This window comes from Scatophagus argus, chromosome 9 (genome assembly GCF_020382885.2).
Source record: "Scatophagus argus isolate fScaArg1 chromosome 9, fScaArg1.pri, whole genome shotgun sequence".
Lineage (NCBI taxonomy): Eukaryota > Metazoa > Chordata > Actinopteri > Scatophagidae > Scatophagus > Scatophagus argus.
Window position 1 is genome coordinate 1,363,995 of NC_058501.1, and position 26,734 is coordinate 1,390,728.

General features: G+C 40.8%; 1 protein-coding gene across 2 annotated transcripts; it reads left to right on the plus strand.

Moving 5' to 3' along the window:
* Positions 1–1,198: 1,198 nt before the first annotated feature.
* Positions 1,199–10,605, plus strand: stx12l (syntaxin 12, like). Of its 2 annotated transcripts, none has more exons than XM_046399328.1 (10): positions 1,199–1,410; positions 2,919–3,028; positions 3,202–3,264; positions 3,395–3,494; positions 6,281–6,418; positions 6,560–6,603; positions 8,504–8,609; positions 8,694–8,766; positions 8,885–8,967; positions 9,693–10,605. In XM_046399328.1, the coding sequence occupies exons 2-10, from the start codon at positions 2,994–2,996 to the stop codon at positions 9,783–9,785; spliced, it is 735 nt and encodes a 244-aa protein (XP_046255284.1). In that variant the 5' UTR covers positions 1,199–1,410; positions 2,919–2,993; the 3' UTR covers positions 9,786–10,605. The 2 variants fall into 2 exon arrangements, with proteins under 2 accessions (XP_046255284.1, XP_046255283.1); XM_046399327.1 differs by having other exon boundaries at positions 1,206–1,410; positions 3,202–3,271.
* Positions 10,606–26,734: the final 16,129 nt, after the last annotated feature.

Here is a 26,734-nt window from a genome sequence, read left to right on the forward strand (position 1 = left end):
AACAGGAAGTATGTAACGTGTTGTAATTTCCATGGATACACAACAACCTGGGGTGTATGTAAATATTATGTGAAAAAAATACAATTTTATTTTGCAATAATCATCTATTTCAATTTCAATTTTTATTTATATAGCACCTTATACAATCAAAATTGTCTCTAGGTGCTTTACAGAAACTCAGAGCCTGAACCCCCGAGCAAGCAGACAGTGGCAAGGAAAAACTCCCTTTTAACAGGAAGAAACCTTGAGCAGAACCCGAATCACAAGGGAGAACCATCCTACTGATAGTTGGACAGGACTTCTTTTATGAGTCCTGTCAAAACATAAGTGTGCCATCTAAAAAGTGGACAAAGCAGAACTGACAGGCTGAGTTGAATGACTGATAATTTATATCCAACTTTTTTTTCGAATTTGTTGACATATTATATATGTTTCTGTATAACAGTGTACTTTTTGCACAGCTAATTTCCAATTTCTGCAAATGAGGTGCTGCATTGTAGTGAAATAGCATGAACAGTAGCCCGTAGCCTGAAGTAGGCTGAACAGCCCATTAAAGGTACAGCACTGTGGCTTTTACTTTGACACTTCTCAGCTAACATGACACCATCTTTATTTGCTTCGTGGATAGCTTACCCCTACCTATTTATCTAGCCTGTTTTCTGACACACAGTCTCAATTCATCACGCAGAAAACGTGATAAATAATAGTAAGTGACTTTAGAAAGTTTTAAATGACCTTTTGGTGCCTGATTAGAATCTTTTGGGGAAAGTATTGTGTATTTCTGACTGACAGATTGCTGGTAATTAATCCAATAATATTTATGCAATAATATTTTCCATACTCTCGGATCTAGCACTCATGGTCTGTGATGACGTCAGCCTGCTGTCACGTGAAGGGTTGCACGCTGCTGCTTTCAGGCTTATTATTAGAGTCAGCGTGAGAGTCACGGGACAGCTTGCTCCAAGCCTCCTCTCCACTCTGTGGAGACGGTACCTCATCACGATGATGTAACGTTCAAAGAGCATCAGATTCTTGGAATTGTTTCCAGCTCACAATGAGATAGGTCCAGGCCTACATCTCCAGACAACATCCGTGCTTTACCGGGCGATTTTATGGGACCCTAAGGGACTGTCTCATCCAATCCATAAAGAGACAGTCCTGACCCGGGCTAAAATTCCTGTCAAACTAGCTGGTAGAAAGATTTTCCAGCAACAATTACAGCAAGAAGTTTAACAGCAAATGTGTTGCCCACCTTTCCTGTTGATGGTGAATGCAACGTCCAATTGACGTCGGATTAGTTCTTTGGACGTGTGACGTCACAGATGGGCTGGGTTTGCTAATTCCGATATAAAAATATTCATCTGTGGCATTTGGAGCAACAAACTCTGTCGACGTCCGCTTCACCAAAAAGTAAGATATTTACTGTGGACGCTAATAACATTTATATGAACATTTATATGAAAACACGAGAGCAAAACGCCCTTTCTGTTCAGAATACACCGCGACCTGCTCTGCGACCTGAATGACGATTATGGATATTTATTTATCCTACGTGTTTCTCAATTTGACCTGCGTACAGTAGCAACGAGTATTCAGTAAAAGACGGCTTTAATCTTTTGTGAGACTGTAGGCAGTATGGCTAGTAGGTTTTTTTTATGTGTTAGAAAATAAATCCCCGTGATTTAATAGGTTTGATTGGCACTGGCTGGTGTTTTTCTGTATTGTGTTTACAGGAAAATAACATTCTGTACATAACACAGGGGACTAGAGAAATACTGAGACGAAGGAAAAGGCCAGTAGTGACACTTTCTGTTGGTGTTGTGGCTTTGTTGTCCATATTAAATTTGAAATAATATTATTACAATGACATTATTTGTAATGATATTATTTACATAATAACTGTGTACATTTACTTAAGCAGTATGCCTGAGGTCAGTCCTGAATACCTTCCTGGAGTACCCATTTATATATGTAATTATATAATTACATAATTATATATGTCTTGCTCATATAGACTGTTTGAACCTTTAAATAATCAGTAATCAATAATCAGCACAGTAAAATGAGATGTTCTGTAAAATGTGATGATAAATGAGACTACTTAACACTGTAAATAAATTTCAACAAGAACAAGCTTCAACATTAAAATTCTGTAAAAAATGTTCATTTATCCGATGCTTATCCAATAAAATGCGATACTATGCAATTAAAACAATCTGCAGTAAAATGTCACGTATGCAACTTAAAACAGAAGATTGAATGGATTATTCTGTAATTGTAGTAGTCCTACTTTTATTTAAGAACAGGATGTGAATGCTTTCCATACCGAATATTACCGATGACAGATGTATGTTTTAAAAGGAATCATTAATGTATTGTATTTGTCAGCCGGAAGGGTTAAATCAGAGCAACACTACGTAGACGAAAGTATTGGGCCACATTGCCATTGCACCAGCAGGGACTTTAATGACACTGCTTTCTAAATACATCAGCAGCTTTGCAGCCATAACAGCTTTCACTCTTCTGGGAAGGTTTTTTACGACAAGATTTTGGAGTGAACTTTTACTCATTCATGCAGTAGAGCACTTGAGAGGTCAGGTTCATCCCAAAAGAGTTCCATGGGGTTGAGGTCAGGGTTCTGTGTGGGCCAGTCAAGTTCTTCCACACCAAACTCATCCAACCATGTCTTTATGGAGCTTTGCTTTGTGCACTGGAGCACAGCCATGTTGGAATAGAAAAAACAGTCCCATCCCAGTACTTTTGTCTATATAGTGTAGCAATATACACTATGTCTTTCACAATTACAACTTCAATTGAACCCCAAAAGTATCTTTTTTTTTTTTAAAAAAAAAGGTATCTTTGATGATAAAGTAGAATCCACTGAAATGTGCTATGCTATGTAATGTAACTGTGTTTAGGTTGGCCAGGATGTCCTATGTGAGAGCAGACAGCAGCTGGTCCCAACCATGGGATTTTAACAGCCTTGTTCAGACATGCAGCTCCAACATCCAGAAGATCAGTCAAAATTGTGAGTGTTTTTACTGTGTCCATCTCTCTCTCTCTCTCTCTCTCTCTCACCCACACACATACACACACAGCAGAAAACAAACCTGTTCAAGACCAGATCACCCAAAAACACTTCTGCACATGAATTAATTGCCCGAGACCTGAATGTTTACTGATGGTTCCTTCTCTCTGCAGCTGGTCAGATAAAAAATCTTCTCTACCAACTGGAGACAAGACAGGAAGCCTCAGATCTCCATGGTAAGATGTAAGTACTCGCCTGGGATACCAGCATTCTAGGTGTCCTCCTGTATTATCATTACTTCATCAAGTGGGTGATCACTAAAATCTTTTCAAGGACGTCTTAGCAGTGTTTGTTTTTCCCCTGCAGCCAACAGCTTCAGCACTACACCAACCAACTGGCTAAACAAACCAACAGACACCTGAAGGAGCTGGGGTCACTGCCCCCACCACTGTCTCCATCAGAACAGGTCAGTCTATACGCACTTTTATCACTCTGTTGAACAAACTTTGTATTCAGCTTTGTTAAAACTGGAATCAATCTACATGTCACTTCAAAACCATAAACCTTAATCTCCTGCTATAACAGCTTCAATTCTTTTGAGGAGGCTCTCCACAATAGCCCCGTAATAGAATGCTTTCTTAAAACTGAGAAAGCAGGGATGCCTTGGAAAGGACTAAATGCAAGCATCCATCCATCCATTTTCTATACCGCTTATCCGTCAGGGTCACGGGGGAGCTGGAGCCTATCCCAGCTGACTACGGGCGAGAGGCGGGGTACACCCTGGACTGGTCACCAGTCAATCGCAGGGCCAACACACAAAGACAAACAACCACACACTCTCACACTCACACCTAGGGGTAATTAGAGTAGCCAGTTAACCTAATGTGCATGTTTTTTGCTCCAAATGCCACAGATGAATATTTTTATATCGGAATTAGCAAACCCAGCCCATCTGTGACGTCATACGTCCAAAGAACTAATCCGACGTCAATTGGACGTTGCATTCACCATCAACAGGAAAGGTGGGCAACACATTTGGGAGGAAGCCGGAGTACCTGGAGAAAACCCACGCAGGCACAGGGAGAACATGTAAACTCCACATAGAAGGGCCCAGACCGGGATTCGAACCTGGAACCCTCTTGCTATGAGGCGACAGTGCTAACCACTGCACCACCGTGCCGCCCTAAATGCAAGCATGAAGCTGTAATTATACTAAGTGTGTGTGTGGGGGAGCACTTACTTATAATAATATAAAATATGACTAATAATAATATTAGCTGTCAATGTCAAGCAGGACCTGCAACATGAGAAAGCATAAAGACCTTGTAGCGAAGCCAGAGAAGCCAAGTCAGTAACATACATTAATGGGACATGAATGTGTACAGAAATGGATGAGGACAGTAATGTATATGCAGCCCTTGTTTACCCTGTGTGATGTATTTTCTTTTTGGCTCCAAAGATATTAGGTCTTTCACAGCCAACTTTCTGGTAACAAGCTCCAAAAAATACATGGGAACACGACAGAGCAGAGAATTCCGAATTACTTTTCAGTTAAGCATATTTTTTCTTCTCTCGCCTCTCTCCTCTCATGCCATCTGCTATCACTACCAAATGGTTTGAAGCCGCTGGCACTGACTGTCAAGAACACAAACGGTGCTCCTCTGTGTTGAAGCTACATGACTTGTTGAACATATGCCTATCTCAGCCTCCCTTATGAGGTTTGCTAGTTTTATGACATCACACAACTTCTACCTTTCCCTTTTGAAGGATGAGGAGTCTAACTTTAACAGCATATTACATAACAAATAACAATGTCAGATATGTTGTATTTAAGCTTTTGCGTACTGAAATTGGGATTCAAACACAATCACAAAGCAATTTCTGGGACTCTAGTCAGTAAGGCTATTTAAAAACCTCCCCAAAAATCACAAAGCAACTTTTAGAATTTGAGTTTTGCCTCTTTTGATTGACAAACCCCTCCTGTCATGGTCATTTGTCAGGAACAGCAATGATGTTCTCAGGTTAATTTGAGCAGGTGCATATTTTATTACCCAAAGTAAGGCTGAAAATAAAAAAAAATCCTCATAAGCATTGTTAATATTTAATTACAAACTCCATTACTAACTATTCTGTCAATATTTAGTGTAATGGGGTTCCTTACCTCACAGATAATGGTTCAATTAGGATAATTCAGTCGTTTTTCATAAAAAAAAAAAATACAAATTTAATGTTTTTTTAATGTTTCACCACTTTCAGTTTCACTTTTCTGACACCCTTGTACCTCCAGTTTGACTGCTGGGTCAAATTGACCCGAACAGTATCTGTGTGATATAAACATGCAGGGGGTGGTTGCAAATATGTGAGATGAACCATTTTCATGTTATATGTTAATTACTCAGGGCGGCACGGTGGTGCAGTGGTTAGCACTGTCGCCTCATAGCAAGAGGGTTCCAGGTTCGAATCCCGGTCTGGGCCCTTCTATGTGGAGTTTGCATGTTCTCCCTGTGCCTGCGTGGGTTTTCTCCGGGTACTCCAGCTTCCTCCCACAATACCAAAAACATGCACATTAGGTTAATTGGCTACTCTACATTGCCCCTAGGTGTGAGTGTGAGAGTGTGTGGTTGTCTGTCTTTGTGTGTTGGCCCTGCGATTGACTGGCGACCAGTCCAGGGTGTACCCCGCCTCTCGCCCGTAGTCAGCTGGGATAGGCTCCAGCTCCCCCGTGACCCTGACGGATAAGTGGTGTAGAAAATGGATGAATGGATGTTTATTACTCTAATTAAGGCAAGCAGAAGAAGTTTCATGCTGAAAAAATACTTTCAGTACTACAGTAATAGTATTTTTTCTTGATCTTCAAACTTTAACACGGGTCAGTTTGACCTGTAACATAACGGGAGGGTTAAGCAGTAACAGACCTTAGACTCAATGTTCATTAAATACATCTTCTAACTGAAGAAGGGGAGTCAGAATCAGAATTCCTTTATTTATCCCCGAAAGGAAAATCTTTAAATGCTATGCTGAGTCTTCCAGTATGGCCCAAGGAATATCACATCACTATGACTGCAGCTCCTGTGTGGTATTTGTGTTGCTGCGTACTACTCAGGCCTTCTGACTCCAGTCTTTTATATCACTGTGAACACAGTGCCCAGGTTCAGGAAATGACAAGTTTGAGTCCATTTTAGTGTCTGTGGCATAACGACATTTAAAATACACTGTCATGGACTTTTCTCTTTCCTGTCCTCTTTCCTCCAGAGGCAGCAAAGGTTGAGGAAGGAGAGCTTGATGAACGATTTCTCTGCAGCCCTCAACAACTTCCAGGCTGTGCAGCGGACAGCTGCTGAGAAAGAGAAGGAGTCGGTGGTCAGAGCTAGAGCTGGATCCAGAATTATGGTGAATATCAGGCATTTCACTGGACAATGGCTGTAGGGCCTTTATCACCTTTAACGTTACTCCAATATTCCAATACTTCTAATACATTTGCATAAATTATGGAAAACTGTAGTGAGTCAACTTATTTGTTACTGTCTACAGGGTTATGGAAGCAGTGTGAATGATGAGCTGGTTACATTTGAAAAGTAAGTTTATTAAACACTGTACCCTCAGACCATTCTCTACGCATTCTCTAATTCAATTCAGTTCAGGTTTTTTGTTTTTTTTTGTAAAGCACCACTTCCACTTCTCAGAAAAGAGCAGGTCTGGAGCACATTCTTAAAATTTAGTTTTTAATTCAGAGAGACCCAGCATTCCCTAATAAGCAAGCACTTGGCAAAAGTGGAAAGGAAAAAACTGCCTTTTAGAAAGTAGAAACTTGGGAGCAGACATCTGGTTTGATCAGCAGGGTTAACAGAGTGTGTGTGTGTGTGTGTGTGTGTGTGTGTGTGTGTGTGTGTGGGGTGGTAATGGTGATGTGAATGGAGGTGGGGGTGGAGGGGGCATTTTGTTTTCTGATCAAATCACCTCTATTGGTCTTTCTGCAGTCCATAATGTGGTTCTCTTTTTTTACAATGAGATGATCTCCTGATCTGCTGTCTGTTTAATTGTTCCATATCACATTCATTTTGTTTCCCCAATGTAGATTTTATTGCACAGCAGGCATGAGATCTCGTATACATGTCACATTCTATCTCAGGGTCAGTTTGGTCCTTAGGATGCACCAGCACTTGGTGTAACTTGATGTGTGGTTCTGATATGGTATATGATATTTTGGTAAAAAGGAAACATCCAGAGAGTGCCCAAACAGAGAGCAGATCAAGAGAATTGGAAATCAATCATCGCAGATTATTGTAACAGAGAGAACCACATCGTGGACTGGGAAAAGGCGAAAATCATTCAATTCAATTCAATTCAGTTTATTTATATAGCGCCAATTCACAACAAAAGTTATCTCATGACACTTTCCAATTAGAGCAGGTCTAGACCAAACTCTTTAATTAAATTGTAATACAAAGAGCCCAACATTCCCCCTTGAGCAAGCACTTGGCGACAGTGGCGAGGAAAAACTGCCTTTTAGAAGGCAGAAACCTCGGAGCAGACCCCGGCTCAAGATGGGCGGCCACCTGCCTTGACCGGTTTTCGATCAGAAAACAACAGGTACCAACATTTTGTCAGGGAGGGAGGGGATGTTGTCTTACACCTGAGATGCTACCTACATAAACTGTTGGACAACTGGGGGCTTGCAGGGGGTCATTGGATGCAACATGTCAAGGTAATAAAAGCTTGCTAGTCTATAGATAAGAACTTTCTACATAATAAATAAAACAAGATAGACTTAAGGAACCTTTATAGACTAAAATGCTGACATTGTTGACTTAATCAAGAAAATAAAGAAAGCACATTTGAATACACACTGCTCACCAAACTCAGAGGGAGAGTCAAGTCATTCTCTGTTCAGGATGCCATCACGCCACTATATCTTTACATAGCAAACACTTGTCCCAGAACCCCAATATGTACTTCTAATTCATATTGGAAAAATACTAGCTTGACATATTAATTTGGTTTCTGTTTGTCACTTAGTTTGTGCTATTATTGCTTTTGTAAGAATATGACCCTTGTTGAGCACCATAACCTAAAAATCCTTTTGATCAAAATGCAAGCCCATCTTTTAGATTTTAATGCTCTTAAAACAGTCACTTTACATTTCAATTCAAAATAGCAATCAATCATGGAACAGATAGAAGAGGTAGAAATGTTTTTGGTTTTTTGTCAATCACAGTAGCAGAGAAAATAACATAGGATATAATACAGCCATAAGATGCATGTGAGGATGAAAGATTTTCTCCTCCCATTTTTATTGTGGATATTTAAAGGCATTCTGGTATATGTAAACTTTGTTTATTTAAGATCAAACATGACATAACATTATTGCCACAATATGTTTAAGATCATGTTGCTGTCTATCAGTCACAGGGTATATTGCTACTTTTAGTGTTAGTTTAAAGTAAACAATAAAGCTGCATCTGTACGGTTATGCAGGGAAGGTGAGTGGGGTGAGAACCAGACTCAGACTGAGGAGCCTACCATCACAGAGAAGGACTTGAAAATCATCAAGGAGAGAGAGACTAACATCAAACAGCTGGAGGTATCAAGCTGAACTGCAGGATATCCTACAGTATGAGGAATACTGCAATACAGGTCTGTTTAGCAGTTATCCTTTCCTCTCCAGGCTGACATTATGGATGTGAACCAGATCTTTAAGGACCTAGCTGTGATGATCCACGATCAGGGAGAGATGATTGGTAAGTCAGAAGAAACACAGGGTACAGTTAGGTTTTGTTGATTCTGTACGCATGCCTTTTAAATGAAATGTGAGAGTGTATGTGTACGATGAAGGTTTTCTGGTGCTCTGATTAACAGACAGCATCGAGGCCAATGTGGAGAGTGCAGAGGTTCATGTCGACAGAGGGGCTGTCCAGCTGCAGAAGGCAGCCTATTACAAGGTAAGATGGAAGGGCTGGACAAAGTAATGTGAACACTTCATGGAAATACATTTGCAAAGCCAACGAAAGATTCCAGTCATCGTGGAATATATATTCCACAATTCAGGTTCATGCATGTTAAAGGTTAAATGTGGTAATAGTGCACATTCCATAGAAATACAAAATCAACAATGACCATATCCTACTACCAAATATTCTGTCTTTCTCAAAAGTCTGATATATTTCTCTGTGCCATAGAGCTCCACTGAAATTTTAAGAAGACATCACTGAGACACACTGTTGCAATGACTGACAAGTTCTTTCATCACCATGAACACACACACACACACACACATATATATCCTTCTGCTGCTGTAAAGACTCAGGAGACCACCAAATGGGAACTCATCTACAACTGAAAATAGTCCCCAGTAGATGTACTATTTTCTCCTGTTAAAGTAAAACTACAGTAAACGTTAGAAATTACTGATCCTTTTTTTAAAAAAAAAACTTTACAAACTATATTTGTGAACAGTTTTTAAAGATTCACATCTTCAGTAAGAACCAACAGACTTGGAGCTGATGAAAAATGGACTGACACACTGTTGGTTTAGGTCTTTTCATGTGATTTGTCAGAAAGGTATATAATACCACGTATAGAGTTTTATGCAGTATATTAGGATTAATAAAGTTTAACAAGTTGTCCTGTCCTCAGCCAGTTTTACCTGACACTTTGTTGTGTGCAGAGGAAGTCCCATAAGAGGATGTGCATGCTGGCCATGGTGCTGTCGCTGGTTCTCATCATCCTGATCATCATCATCTGGCAGGCCATCAAATGAGAGGAGAGGCGCAGCCCGCTTATACCTTCAACTGACTTCCAACGTGTGTGTGTGTGTGTGTGTGTGTGTGTGTGTGTGTTGCGTGTGTCTGCATACTGGTATGACCAATAAACCTGACATTCCAAAAAGTAAAATCTTCCTCAGTGTAAGCTTTACTCAGTCAGTGTCTGGGACTGAAAGTGGATGTATTTATGTGTGTTAAATAAACAACAGTAGGTTCCTTGTGAGAAATCCTGCAGCTGGGAAGCCAAAACTCCATTGAGACAATGCATGACTACTGCTAATATTATCCACTACTGCTACTTAGCTGTAGCCTCAAAATGAAGCAGTGGATTGTAGTTGTTATTGATTCACAGTTAAAAAAATAAGCTTCTGTCAGGCACTAACTCATTAATGCTGGAAAGAAGGCTAAGTGTGACAAAGTGCTTTTGCGTTCTGTGTGTGTGTGTGTGTGTGTGTGAGAGAGAGAGAGAGGGAGTCATGTGTGCACTTCTGCACACACAGAGTATGATAAAGAAACCTTACATTCTAACACAAAAGGCTAAAATGTTCCTCAGTGTAATCTCTGTCAGCACTGGAGGACTTATGTGGAGTGTTTTATCAAACACAATGTTGCACAGTTTTGTATAGTTCATATACAAGTTCATATACTGTCTACCATGTCTTGTTTGAATATTAAGTATCATATCAGGAATGTATTACCTATCAGAATGTTGAAGGAAGTATTGATTGTTAGCATCTGGTAGAATGTTTGTCTTAAGTAAACTGTTTCACTGGATCTACACACCTGAGGATTTAATACAGTACCATCAGAACAAGTCCTGCTGGTGTCATGTCTCATTTTGTCCACCAGAGGGCGTGCTAAATGTTAGAGTCAGCAGGATTTCTTCAACAGAGAGTTGAAGTACTGTACTGTACTGTACAGGAAGAAATATGAGCAGTACTACAGTAGAGACATACTGCTTACAGTTATACTCATATAAAGACACTACTGGGCACTTTACCATGATCCAAACCTATTTGCTTGATTTGGAGGTAAAATAACCTGAAATCTAAATATTACAAACAACAGTAAATATGTGGTGGAAAGAAGTGGCCTGTGATGCAATGAAACACAAGCACAACTGCTGCTATTAACACTTTTTGTTCAAAAATATCAAAGAAATTACATATAAAAACATAATGGGATATTTCCTAGCAGTTGTTTTAAAGTCATTTGGTTGTGTTGTGAAACCTTTAAAGACCCTTCAGGGCTTGGTTTAGTTGCAGCCTTATGCTAATTTATTCATTCATCCATTTACCTCATCAACATTCACTACATACCACATAATTAAAAAACGAAATCTGACCCAGAATTGTAGAAATTCTTGTAAATGTTTCTGCCGGGGTTTAAGCACATACAGTGTAGATTGGGCTGGTGGATGTGTTCCAGCATGGAACTGTTTGTAAGTACACCATTTTGAGTGATATGAACATTGACAGCATTATGTCCAAATTAGCCTATATGAGTTTTTTTTTTTTTGACATGGGTTATTTTCAGAAAGCTGACAGTCTGTTTTGGGAACTTCTCTGATCTTATTGTCTTTATGTGATTGGAGAGACCTGGAGTGGAGGCTCAAACCCAATCTGTGGCTGTCCACGGGGATTGGAACGCAATGTTCACACTCTTCATATTTATTTTTTGACAGAAACTATTATGTACTTGCATGATTTTCACATTTATTTGCTGGGTTATAAAATAATATCAGAGAGACAGTAAGCAAATTAATGATGATGACTTGCCCTCCTGTACTATTTCACTGGAAATTGAAAGTTTTGTCGGTTGTTAGTGGAATATATATTCTCTACTGCACCTCTTGTAGCATTTTAGGTGAACTAATCACTTGGATTTTTTGATTGCCAATGAAATCAGTCCTGAATTGCACTTGTAACCACTGAAGTGAAGCTTGAATTGATGTAATAAAAGACTACAATAATTGTAATCTGGACGCACTCTGCTGATTGGGACCCATCAGTAACTAAGGTAACTGTAAAGTGCTCTTAGCTGAAAAAAGTGTTCTAGTGTTGTATTTGTTCATGCATGTTCAAATGACAGATGGTACTGAAATGTTTGAATGAGATACTTAGCATCATGAGTGTGGACAGAAAACCTAATAAGGGAGTAATGAGAGTGTGGAGGGATATAATGAGGCTAACATTGGGGTTGTCTTGGTTACATGATGTCTTGCGGTTGCGGAGGAGCACTGAGTAGTAGCACTGAGTCAACATCCCTGTAAAGTCATCAGATCCCGCAGCTTCTGCACCCCCACTGCCATGACTCAATGTGATGTTCAGCTTTGTCTGAGCACCCTCACACTGGCCTTATATTAAAGATGAAGGGTCAGACAGTCACAAACCATAACATTTTGTGTGATCACTTATGAAAAATTTACCCGGATGGTGGCACGGTGGTGCAGTGGTTAGCACTGTTGCCTCATAGCAAGAGGGTTCTGGGTTCAAATCCCGGTCTGGGCCCTTCTATGTAGAGTTTGCATGTTCTCCCGGGTTTTCTCCAGGTTCTCTGGCTTCCTCCCACAATACCAAAAACATGCACATTAGGTTAATTGGCTACTCTACATTGCCCCTAGGTGTGAGTGGTTGTCTGTCCTTGTGTGTCAGCCCTGCAATTGACTGGCGACCAGTTCAGGGTGTACCCCACCTCTCGCCCTTAGTCAGCTGGGATAGGCTCCAGCCCCCCCGTGAGCAGAAAGCAGTATAGAAAATGGATGGAACTGATGTGACATTTTAACCACACAATTAACTCCATGCAAATATTTTAGTCACACTAGTGTCATGATGGCAATATCATCTGCTAAGTCCAACACTTTGGTCCAGACAGAAACTGTTAGATGCATTGAGGATCTTCATCAGGGTGGAAATAAGTCACCCAAATAAATCCCCAGAATCTACTAACTAATCCAGAATGCTGCTGCACATGTACTGACAAAAACTCATATTAGAGATCATATTCCTCCTGTATTTCTGCACACTGGCTGCCTGGAAAATTAAGAACAGAGTTTAAAATTCTCTTCCAACCAATCGAGGGCAGATGGCTGCTCACCTAGAGCTGTGGTCAAGTTTTTCTTTGTCACTGTCGCCAAGTGCTTGCTCATGGAGATTTTGTTGGGTCTCTCTCTATACCAAAAATTAAATGAAATAGTTTGGTCTAACAATGTGGCACGAGTGTCAAGGAAAGTGGCAGGCAGACAGATTCAGCAGACATCTTGACTTCCCAAAGGTGAAAATTTATTTGTGGTGCTCTCTATAACATGTGTAAGTCAAGCATAATTTACATTTATACAAAGAAAAATAATCTCAGAAAAATTAACTCTGAATTAACATTCACAGAAATTAAAGGCAAGCAATAATGGCAACACGGCCTCACCTTTCGTCCTTCAGCAGCAAGAGCTTTACTGCTTATATAGGGTGATCAATGTACACCTATACTGTCCAATACCATACTTAGTGCAGGTCAACCTACACAGAATCCTCATAACTAGGAAACCTCATAGCATTATAAGACTCATTTCACTGCTCACCATGTGCTCACCATGCTACTCAGTGACTTTAAATAAATGGATTATCCACACACATTGTAAGCAAGTTCTCAAATAAACCAAATTAAACATTGTCACCAAAGAGAAACCCTCTTCACTTAACACTATAAGTCCAGGAAACGCAAGGTGGGACCTCTTTTCAAATCAGTTCTCCCGCATGGTGGGTCTGCACAAAGGAACAATGGTTAGTATGAACCAGGAAACAATACTGAAACCTGCAACCAAATGAAAGTAATCTTAAACTAATATATGTCTATGTGTTTGCTTTAACTTACACCTATGCTTTGATATAAGCTGTAACATAATGCTAACACAAACATAATGCTCACACGAACAAACGCAATTAAACAAACTGAAAAATATGGTGTAATGTGCGAGGTGACTGGGACAGGTGGTGAGTACGGAAAGGTTCTCACCCACTTCGTCACAGTTAAGCAGAATACCATCGTCACCATCGTAGTTTACAGTGTTAGCATTCAACATGTGCCAGTCAGGGAATCACTGAAGTGATTAGAATTCCTTGCAGGACCATGAATGCCCATACAAAACTCCATAGCAGTCAATCTAGTATTTTTCATTTCAGTCTTGACAAAAAAAGGTGCATTGACCAAGGAACCGACACATTGAAAATTCATAGAGCTATGGCATTAGCATAGCTAAAACTCAGTTGATAACCCCTGTGACATTTCATAGACAATACAGTGTAAATAAACACTACTCCATCACATAATGAAACGACCAGCATAAGCCAAGGCAAAAAAAAAAAAACGAGAATAATAATATGAAAATAAAAATTGTAATAAAAGTTGCAGGCAGTGTGGGTGTGCAGTGATTGCATCCTGCTTTTTACTCTGACTGATCAACACCTCGCTGAAGTTGCATGTCTGTTGAACGCAGCACAACGAAGTTGAGTGTCATGTCCTGTGTCCATTATGTGGTGCTCGAGAACACCTACTAAACAAACATTATTATCCAGTACATCAAGTGTGGACCACAGGATGAAAATTTAGTGTAAACCAAATGACAACTGACACAAAGCATACCTCCTAATCGTCAGGCTGGGACTCTCATCATACAGGTAAAATCTTTGCAAATCCTGGTCATTATGGCATAAAATCCACAAGCTTCATATTTTAGCTTCATCAAGACTTAAGACCTTGTGACCGCTTACAGTATGAGGTGGATGTCGTTAACCTGCTAGGTCATTTGTAAGAATACAGCTGTGAGGATTATAATTGAATACTGGCATGCAGATTTAGGCTGGGTCTGATATGAGGTTTGGGAGGAGACTGGACGATGTAAGAAAGAACATGAAACGTTCAGTGTCTTCCATTGTTTGTGCATATGTGGTTGAGCGAGTGAGAAAAGCAAAAAAAAAAAAGTAACAAAGACTGGTGGCGAAGCAGAGAAAAAGCTAAGCAGTAAGTTGTCAGTCAAACGCATAGTAAGGTTACAGTGTGTCAGTTAATACATCTAATCGAGACAAAAAAAAGTCTTATCTGTTGTTTCTCAACCGCAGAAAAAGTGGAGCAGGGGTAGGCCTTGGGGTACTAGGAGGTTCTTTGATATAATGGTATCATACTAGATGGTGTGCAATATGGATGTTTACTGTATGGCAAGAATAACTCATATGTAATACTTACTAACAACAGTTTGCATAACTTTAAGAACATTTTACATTGTAATTAAGTTCAGTTCAATTCAATTTATTTATGTAGCGCCAAATCACAACAGAAGCTGTCTCATGACACTTTCCAATGGGCGCAGGTCTAGAACAAACTCTTCAATTTAATTTTACAGCGACCCAACATCCCCCCATCAGCAAGCACTGGTGATGAGGACAAAATTTCCTTTAGGCAGGCAGAAACCTCGGAGCAGACCCCAGCCATCTGCCTTGATCGGTTGGGTTGTGTGTGTGCGCGCGTGTGTGTGTGTGTGTGTGAGAGAGAGAGAAAGAAAAAAAATCTTTTGCACATACAAAAAACTGCACACTTTGTGTATACTGTTTGCACTGTACACACAAACCACATACACGTTCCCTTTTCATCTGATTCATCATAATTTAATTGCTGTTTTATTCAAATAATATCTGTATATATGTTGCAAACCCCTGTCAATAATACTATAAATTTTGTATAATTTTGTATCACTACTTGCAAACTGCATTTCATTGGCTTGTACCTGTACTCTGCATAATGACAATAAAGCTGAATCTAATGTAACAAAGAGGTCCATGTAACAGTCTTAGCCTTTTCTTCCTCTTTTCACCGTGCCTCTGGAGTAGAGAAAGGCTCTGTTCCCTGAAAGAACAGGCGTCTCTAGGGTAACCCAGACAAAAAGGTCAGATAGAAATCACCTGTCTGCTATTCTCTCATTATGCAGGGACGATAAAAGGAGGTTGAATCTGCTTTCCATATTTTCTTTTGTTGGGGTTGAACCCATCACCCATGTCTTCTTTCATTTCCTCTGTTAGAAAGACTTGAGCACACATCATCAGCATTGATCTGCCCCACTGATGGACAGAGTGAAATGACGATTTCCTCACCGTGCATGAGGAGAAGCAACAGACGCTACAGTGTAAATGGGCTTCTTTTCCTCTTCCTATCTGCAGATTTCATGCCTTTTGATGCACATTTGATGGGGTTGGTCAATTGAGAAAAGGTGAAAGATATTCCACTCCTATCAGATGGCAAACATCTTATTCCTGAACCATATGCCTTTTCTTTACATTATCAAAATGCTTTTAAAGACAGAATAATGGATAGTCCACCACCACTTTCCTGTCATCTGGCACATGCTGATTTCACCCTCATCTCATGTCTGCCCACACCCCGAGCCCACCTTAAGTCCCTCCTCAGCCACCATGTATTTCATGTGTTCTCTGTGCTGTAGCTCCCTTTGAGTTTGTTTCTCTAACAAGGTACACCAAGCCTGTCAACATTTAATTTTTTTTGTAAATCACAGAAGACATTTTTTAAAGTGTTGTGTAAAGTCATGTCCACAAAAAATAAAGAGCAACTTTAAAATACACATAACTTATTATTTGAAATAAAACAAGTATACATATATGAGAAAGTACATCTGACGACTCAAGATGATGATCATGTTTGATTTGTTTTTGAGGGGCATACATAGCTTAAAACCTGAAATTTTGCTCAGGGGAATCGGCAAAAGATTAGCTTATTTTACTGAACATCACATGCTGTAGTATTCAGTTCAGTTTATTCATTTTTTATATTGATTATACGTCAGGGTCAGGGTCGCGGGGGAACTGGAGCCTATCCCAGCTGACTATGGGCGAGAGGCGGGGTTCACCCTGGACTGATCGCCAGTCAATCGCAGGGCCAACACACAAAGACATACAACCATTCATGCACACACTCACACCTATGGGCAATTTAGAGTAGCCAATTAACCTAATATGCATGTTTTTGGTATTGTGGGAGGAAGCCGGAGTACCCGGAGAAAACCCACGCAGGCACAGGGAGAACACGCAAACTCCACATAGAAGGGCCCAAACCGGGATTTGAACCTGGCGACCACTGCACCGCCCCAGTTCAGTTCAATTCAGTTCAACTGATATCGTGCCGAATCACAATAAAAGTTATCTCACGACACTTTCCAATAAGAGAAGACCACACTAATTTAGTTTTTAGGACAGAGAGAACCAACAAGACTCCCATGAGCAAGCACTTGGCAACAGTGACAAGGAAAAACGTCCTTTTAGAAGGCAGAAACATCGGAGCAGAACAAGTTAGTGACATACATTAATGGGACAGGAATGTATGTGGAAGGAGAGTTAGAGGAGGAGAGAGAAGCTCAGTGCATCATGGTGTTAAGAAGAAAATCTCAGTACTGCAGTGGTGAACAAACGATGCTGGACCCGGAGGTCTTATGCTGAAAGATTTATTGAACTTGTGCTCAAGGAAAATCAGGAGTCATCAGTAAAGAGCGCTATGTGTGATGTCACCCAGTTCTGACCCGAGAGACCCCCACACTAGTCTTTTATACAACTTAGAGAACTTCTTGGCAAAACCCCAAAATAGATGACAAGGAAGGGACTGTGCATCTACTCCACAGGTGAAATAACCAAAACAGGACAGTGTTAAATAAATGAAAGTTAAACAGAATCAAGATTTGTCCAGTAAGTGTCCAGTCACCTGCCATTGTCAAGACCTTGGTATCAGCTCACCCTCCAGCTGTCTCCGGGGGAGACGCCTGGGTGTCTGCTGCTGAGATTCAGTGCAAATGTGTATCGCAAACCCAGTGATCTTGGTTCTTCACATTATGGAGAAAATGGAGTTAAAATGGACATCTGTGCAGACTGCAAAATGCAATACTCGCAGCTAAGAGACAACATCCAACGGCTAAAGCAAGATATCCGAGGCAAAGACAAGCTGATGGAGGAGCTCATCACAAGCTCTGAATCACACACCTGTCTCTGGTTGCCCCACCCCCCCACCACCACCAACGAGCCCAACAGCCCAGGAGCAGTTATCTAAAGAGAGGGTTTTAAATGCACTCCTATTTTACATGACCATTATGCCTCTTTTGAACACCGTGGTTTTATGATCCACTCTAAAGTGACTGTTTTTATAATCTATAGACCCCCTAAGCCTTATCCAAGAATTCGCCTTGCTGAGTTTCTATCACATTTTATATCAACATACAGAAATATTCTAATTTTAGGTAATTTTAATATCCACATATTCTGCCCTTCTCAGCCTCTTGTGTCTGATTTTATGGACCTTTCAGAACCCTTCAACCTTACCCAGGAAGTTCAGGACCCAACTCATTTGAAAGGTCACACTCTTGATCTGGTCACTCCACGCCCATCGGTCGCCGGGTTTTTAACTCACCTTTAACTTAATTTTACTTTTGTCGTTCTATGCAATTTTGATCCAAATCTTATGACAGAGGAGTTGGTCACCTTTTTTAAATGCACCTGTCAAAAAAAAAAAAAAAAAAAAAAAAAAAAAAAAAAAAAAAAAAAAAAAAAAATCAGCAAAACCATCAGTCCTTGGTTGGACGAATCCGCCAAAGTTTTAAAAAGAGTGTAGAAGGATGGAATTTAAATGGAACAAAACAAGACTTCAAGTATTTTATCAGATATGACATGAAAAAATGAAATCTTATCAAAAGGCAGTTAAAGAGGGCAGTGTCATTTTAAATAATCGTTTTTATTGTCCCATTTGAGGAGCTGTGCAATAAATTTCAGTCCCAATTTAGCCAGAAAGTCACCAACACCAGAAATCCAATAAAACCATGTGATCGGATTTTTGATGTTATTATCACTAAATTTCTCAAAGAGGTTTTTAATGCTATTGGTCTCATTATTTAACTTCTAAACAATTCCTTAGAAATTGGTATCGTTCCCTCTGATTTTAAACTTGCTATGGTGCAACCAACACAGATATACCTTCCCTTGAGACCCAGCGACCCAAGAAGCCTAGCGGCTGCCACCGACTGTCTCAGTGATGTAAACTGTTGGATGGCCCACAACTTTCTTCAACTCAACAATTCAAAAACAGAAATCATACTGTCTGTTTAGCCCCCCCACATCCTCAGAAATCAATCAGCCTTGGTCCTCTGTCCACCAGTCAATAACTCACTGCCAGAAAACTAGGTGTTATATTTGACTCAAATCTCAGCTTTGACCCCCAAATCAAAAAAAATGATCCAGTCCTGCTCCAACGGTGTATGACTTCCGACTGTGTATGATCTCAAGACTCCTGCCACGGTTTGACCTCGAAAAGTTGATTTATACCTTAATTTTCTCCAGGTTTGTCTGTTTTCACTCGACTGGTATGGAGAACACTACCAGTCAAAAGTTTGGACACACCTTCTCGTTCAGTGTTTTTTCTTTATTTTTACTACTTTCTACATTGTAGATACATACTAAAAGGGTCAAATATATGAAGCAGAATATATGGAATTATGTAGCAAAGAAAAAAATGTTAAATAACTCTAAATATTGTAATGAAGGTCCTCTTCATTACTAATTTTCCTAGCATTTCCTAGATTTGAGCCTGCAACGATAAGAGGAGACAAAACAAACTTAGTGGGGTTAATCAAACATGTGGTCTTAGTAGTGTTACCAATTCTGCAGTGATGCCTTGCATATACGATATTGTGTGGCACATCACTCACCTGTTGTCTTCTTTCCAGGGTGTTCAGGCAAAAAAAAGTCCCTGGGAAAACCGAACACCATTTTAAGGTTCTGGGAGATACCATATTGTTAATAGGAAAGGGGGTGACAATGTATTGTATGTTTTCTTTCCAGGTTTCTGTCACATTATTGTATAGTAGAATATAAATTGAGAGCATGCCGGCGGTGGGAGACAAATGTTAATTCTGTTTGTAAATTGTTGTAATGTTTGATGTTAGAGGAGGGGTATATTTCCCTATGTTTGGTAGTGGCTGAAGTCCTAATCAGTGGCAAAGTATAAAAGGCTGTCAGTATTTAGGAGGGCTGGTGGTCAGGGCCACATGTTGCACAGGGTCCATGGTGTTTGTTCATTGTTCTCCTGTTATATCTTCGTGTGGGTGAAATAAACACCTGGTTGGTCTGCACTTAACCTCTGCCTCAAGCCTCTTGTTTTTAAGTTCATCCACTACATGGTCATCCTAACAAATATGCTTTATATTTTAGATTACTCAAAGTAGCCACCATTTGCTTTGTTGACAGCGCTGCAAACCCTTGGCTATCTCTTAATGAGCTCCATGATATAGTCACCTGAAATGGTTTTCACTTAATTTTTGGAATATCTTGCCTTCTTAATAGGGTTTGGACCATCAGCTCTAAGTAAAGAGAAATGACAGTCCATCATTATTTTAAGAACTGAAGGCCAGTCAGTCTGCAAAATTGCAAAAATTTTGAATATGTCCCCAAGTGCAGTCGCAAAAGCCATCAAACGCTATGATGAAACTGACTCACATGAGGACTGCCCCAGGAAAGGAAGACCAAGAGTCACCTCTGCAGCTGAGGATAAGTTCATCCGAGTCACCAGCCTCAGATATCGCAAGTTAACAGCACCTCAGATTAGAGCCCAGATAAATGCCACCCAGAGTTCTAGTATCACACACATCACTACATCAATTATTCAAAGGAGACTGTGCAAATCAGGCCTTTATGGTCAAATAGCTGCTAAGAAACCACTGCTAAGGAAATGCAACAAGCAAAAGAGGTTTGTTTGGACCAAGAAGCACAAGGAATGGACATTAGACTAGTGGAAATCTGTGCTTTGGACTGGTGAGTCCAAATTTGAGATCTTTGGTTCCACCCACAGTGTCTTTGTGTGGCGCAGAAAAAGGGAACAGATGCTCTCTACATGCATGGTTCCCACCATGAAGCATGGAGGAGGAGGCGTGATGATGTGGGGGTGCTTTGCTGGTGACACTGTTGGGGTTTTAATCAAAATTGAAGGCACACCGAACCAACATGGCTACCACAGCATCCTGCAGCGACATGCCATCATTTATTTTTCAACAGCACAATGACCCCAAACACACCTCCCGGCTGTGTAAAGGCTATTTGACCAATACGGAAAGTGATGAAGTGCTGCGCCAGATGACCTGGCCTTCACAGTCACCTGACCTAAATCCAGTCGAGATGGTTTGGGATGAGATGGACCACAGAGTGAAGGCATGAAGCTCATCGCGAGAATGCCAAGACTGTGCAAAGCAGTAATCAAAGCAAAGGCCGGAGTCTTGGTTCCATCTCTCTGAAGCATGCTGTGAGAGGCTGTTCCTCCTGTCGGGCTCATCAGTGACAACATTAAGCTTCTCACCAATTTTGTCAGACAGAAGATAATCCTCCATCCCCTAGCTATCAGGAATCCTCCAAATCACCCGCTTCAGGAGTCTGCCAAACAGGAGGATGGGCAGGGACAGTCTGCCTGCAGGGCTGCACCTCCTCATCCTCGGCTTTCAGAGCGAATATTCATTGTGTGACGTGGACCCATTCTGGTTTCTCTTCAATCTTGAGGGCTGTTCGCGTGGTCAGCAGCACCTGATACGGGCCTTTCCACCTACGAGACAAAGACACCTTTTCCAAACACTTGATTAGGGTGGATTGGTTCATCTGAAGGTTTAGGAAGTCAGCTACATGCAAATGATACTTTCTCAAAATTTCAGTTAGCTTTTTCACATAATCAATCCTCAGACATTTTACAACTGTTCATACATCTTTCCTCCGATTGGAGAAGCATTCCACCCATCTTGAGAAGCAATCAGCAATCACAAGTAATTACTTTTAACATTGACAGGCTGGCTTATGGACAAAATCTATTTGCTTATTTACAAAGGGACCTGATGGTGTATGTCTCTCAGAAAGGCGACCCCAAAAGCAGGACACATGGAAACCTAGAGTGGCTAAAACACAAGAATTTACTGAACTTAGGGAGGTCTTCCTTACAAAAGATGAAAAAATGGGGAATCTAACTAACAAAAGCATTCAAACTAAGTTGATTCGGGGAGGATCTTCACAAGGACCACTAAGGCAGCGGGACAATCTGGTGAAGGTGGAGAGAAGAGACCGGTCTTAAAAAGGCAACTGATTGAAGGGAGGCTCAGCACACCCACCCACACAACTGGGAAAGAGGAGAGGAATAGGGGAAAATGACAACAGAAATGGTCATGTCTCACTGTGCTGCTCATTTTCCTGCTCTGCTGGCAGATCATACATCATACATCAAGATGGCGGCACGCAGTAGTGCAGCGGCTTCTCACGCTCCCGGGTTTAAGAACTTTTTTTGTAGTTTTTGTGTTGGTCTAAAGGACAACTCTACTTGTTTTGGTTGTCTAAGTCATTTGCACAATACCGCAGTACTGTTTAGATAGCTTTATTCTGGTATTTATATCTTTTATTCTGATTGCTTTTTTTATATTCATATATTGTTTTTTATATTTTTTTGCATTAGGTATTTTGTTAGGCAATTGGGCTTATACTGAGACCGGGGAAACTAATTTCGTTCCACCTCATGTTTCTACATGTGTGAAATGACAATAAAGCTCCTTGAATCCTTGAATCTATCTACAAGTGTGAATCCTGTGCGATGCCTGGTGCAAACCATTGCAAATGAATGACCCACATGTACCGGACCATGAGCCACGCATGCAAGCACATACAGTACAGTATGAGGACAGACTAGTCAGCCATCAGGTTGGAGACACAAACCAGACTCCTTTTCAGGGGTGCAGCCCTTTGCAATCCACAGATTACACTCCCTTCCCTCGGTGTGATTTTTGGACCATCACATTAATCGAAGGCAGATTAAGCGGACTGGAAGGTTGCATGGAGGCACATTGGTGTACCAAATAAAGTGCAACTTGTCTGGCTGCTGCATCACCTCTAACGTTTCCTCTGGCATCAGTACTGTTTGAGTGTGCATTGCATTTTACAATGGCCTAGTTAGATGGAAGCATAATGGCAGCTAACAAATCGTTTATCAGAGCATGATGTTCTACTGGTTTTCCAGACACAAACCCTCTCATTTTCCAAAGCTGACCAAAATCATGAGCAACCCCAAAGGCATAGTGGGAATCGGTATAAAAGGTTGCAACCTTATTAGCTGACAAAATGCAAGCCCGTGTGAGAGCATATAGCTTATTATCGACCAAGTTTTAGCCATGCTAATGCCATAGCTCTATGAATGGCATTTTCAATCTGTCGGTTCTTCAGTCAGTGCACCATTTTGGTCAGGACTGAAATGAAAAATACTAGATAGATCGCTATGAAGTTTTGTACAGGCATTCATCCTAATCACTTTGGTGATTCCCTGACTTGCTCATATTAACATTCAGCTCTAAGCACCACTGTGCCTACATACAGTTTTGCAGAGAAGCTAGTTTTGGTTATTTCAGTTCAGTGAAGTTCAGCTTATTTATATAGTGACAAATCACATGACACTTTCTAACTAGAGAAGGTCTAGACCAAAGTATTTAATTTAATTTTTGGTACAGAGAGACCCAACAAAACCCTCATGAGCAAGCACTTGGCGATAGTGGCAAAGAAAACTTCCTTATAGAAGGCAGAAACATCAGAGCAGACCCCGACTCTATGTGAGCAGCCACCTGCCTTGACCAGTTGGGTTGTGAGAAAGAGACAGAGCGAGGGAGAGAAAGGGCACACAGACAGAGATGCGTTGCAACAGCAATAATAACTGAGTACTGGAAGAATAAAAACCAACAATCATTATAACGACAGCCTTAGAGATAGGGTGAGGAGCTTGGACATCCGGGAGAGGCTCAGAGTAGAGCCACTGCTCCTTCGCATTGAGAGGAGTCAGTTGAGATGGTTCAGGCACCTGGTTAGGATGCCTCCCAGATGTCTCCCTGGAGAGTTGTTTCAGGCATGTCCAACCAGGAGGAGGCCCCAGGGCAGACCCAGGACATGATGGAGGGATTATATTTCGCATCTGGCCTGGGAACGCCTTGGTATCCCCCCGGACAAGCTGGTGGAAGTGGCCGGGGAGAGGACAATCTGGGCTTCCAGGATTCGGAGAAGTGGAGGAAGACGAGATGATAACTATAGTAGTAGTAATAATAATAGTAATAATGTTGAAATATGACAGGTGGTGATAACAGTTGTTGGTGTAAAGCAGGACCACTGCAGGAGCTCCAAGCACAATCCATGGAAATCTGTGAGATGAGAAAGCACAGCAACTGAGGGGAAGAAGTCAAGTTAGAGACATGCATTAATGGGACATGAATGTGTATGGAAGGAGAATTAGAGGAGGAGAGAGAAGCTCAGTGAAAGCTCCTCTACCCCTGACAGTCTAAGCCTACAGCAGCATAACTAGGAGCCAGCCTTGGCCAGCCCTAACTATAAGCTTTATCAAAAAGGTATGTTTTAAGTCTAAGAGAGGATGTCTGCCTCCCGGACCAAAGATGGAAGGTGATTCCATAGGAAAGGAGCCTGATAGCTAAAGGTTCTGGTTCCCGTTCTAATTTTGGTGACTCTATGGGACCACAAGTAACCCTGCCTAATGAAAGTGTAAAGCTCTTGTTGGATAATGTGGTACTATTGGGTCTCTAAGATAAGATCAGTAAAGTCAGTAAACATGCAACAGCACTCTGAATGAGTTGGAGAATTTGTAGGGATTTACTGTTGCAGCCTGATGACAAGGAGCTGCAATAGTCCAGCCTGGAGGTAATAAATGTATGGACTGTTCAGTCAGGAATATACATAGAACAGTGGCACATTAATTATGGCAATATCAACAGATATTGTGTCATTTGCAACTTCAGTCAAAAATGGAATTTGGAAAGGTGGGGGTGGGGTCCCTGCTGTTATGGTGTGTTGTTCAGGACAGCACACTGTTAGCTGCCATTTGTGAGATGGAACCTGAGACCCTCTGGAACCGGAATGGTTCTCTGCAACTGCTACCCTGCCAAAAGAGCTAATGTTCTCTTCACAGCTAAAAATAAGACAGCACTGGCAAATAACACGAAAGCTCATCTTCTCAAGGAAACTAATTATTGTTGTTTGTCTCCTAGGAGTGTGTAATGGGGAAGGTGGTCTGTGATTGGACACATCTGCTCCCCAGCAGCGCCGTATTCCCTGCGCGCTGACCAATGTTCTGCACTTTGTCACTTGTGGGTATCATAGCTCTCTCCTGTGCACACATACTGTCATACTTGTGTGCATAATTACACATGCACACACAAACTGTCCAGGGTGGAAATGTTCTAAAAATAGCTAGTGTTAGGTGTCTTGTGATATGTATGGCGATAACGCCTTTCATATGAACATTTTCTATGTCGTTAAACATCTATGCAGACATGTCCTCACACACACACACACACATAACCAACAATTATATCATGTTCTCTCATCCTCAGAGTAAAAATAGCTTCAGAACTGGCATCTGATGCCCCTCGGTCTGTTTGCTTTGCTTTGTCATTAACCCTTGTCCGAAAAAAGCAGGGCCAGACCCAATGAGAATGTTTCTGCACTCGTTCCTTAAGTCTGACATGATGTGAATACACCCAGGGGTTCTCTGTCCTTCTCTGCTGCCCCAGATACATCACCCACACTTTCTCTCATCCGGCAAACAGTCAAAGTCACCTTGAACGGGGACACATAGGGAGGGCTGCTGCTATTCTGGTCTCATACCTCCCCATCACCGAGCCATTTATGTTGCCGAGCTTGCTTTTGATTTATTTTATCTGTTTATTCATTTATTTATTTTTAAAATTTTCTCCATATTACATCGTATTCACCATTACATATAAAGAGTCATTAGTACGCCAGGACCAAGAGGACAACTGCCATCGTTTGTACATCATTTTTAATTTGCTAAGTCAAACGGAGACGGACATTGGAAATGAGGCATTCTAGCTGTCAAAATAAAATGTTTGATATCATGATTAGTATTTAATAAGCCAGTTTATGAGTTTAACCTTTAGTTTGAAGTCATATAACCAGTAATAATCCAACCAAAAACAGATCTTCTACAACCGATAGCCTACTGTGCTTGTATTAACATAATTATTCAAGCATTTTCACCTTGTTAGTTCCTTCACTGATTTGGAGAACCAGATTTATAAAAACGACAAAAGAGAGACATGCCTTTGCAAACCTGCATGTAATTTAGTGTTAAATTTACTTTAGTGTTTCTTAAATGTAGAATTTGTGCAATTAGTTGTTCTTCAAGAGGATTCCTGTCTTGACTTATCTTACTTGAAACTGCAAATCAAGCTGAAGTGAAGATGTCCCTTTGGGCACTGAGTAATCGTGACGGGATTTCTCATTATTGTCAGAATTTTTACAAACCGAACAATCAGTCGATTAACGGAGAAAATAATCAGCAGATTAGATTATTATTCATTATGATTCATGCATTTACACGCATGAATCATAATAATCTGATGAGATCATTTATAATAGCAGACACAAGGAAAAAACAAATGTGTTGAGCACTTTTATTTTTATTTACTTTTATTGTACCTTTATTTAATTAAAGGGTCTATAAGTACTTCCCTCAGAGCAGTTCTGCTTTCACTTAATGTAATATTATACCGCCTATTTGAACTATTTACTTATTTGTACGTTAAATTAGATTGATTCACTTCGTCCTTAATCCCAATAATAAATCATATCGTCGTATCTGCTCAAGGCTTTCCTATAGAAGAGGAAAGACTAGAGGACAGGAAGACTAAACCCCGTGCGGTTTTATTTTTACCTGCTGACACTATTTCCGGTAACATCCCAGCTCACTCTGTCCTCTTCACACGGTCGGTCAGGTGTTCATATTCGCTTGACATGTTGCCTTGTGTTTGTCTGAGCAGCCCGCGGGCTCTGGAAGCCTGTAGGTGATTCCATGTGAAGCGCTCTGGTAGTTTTCATCA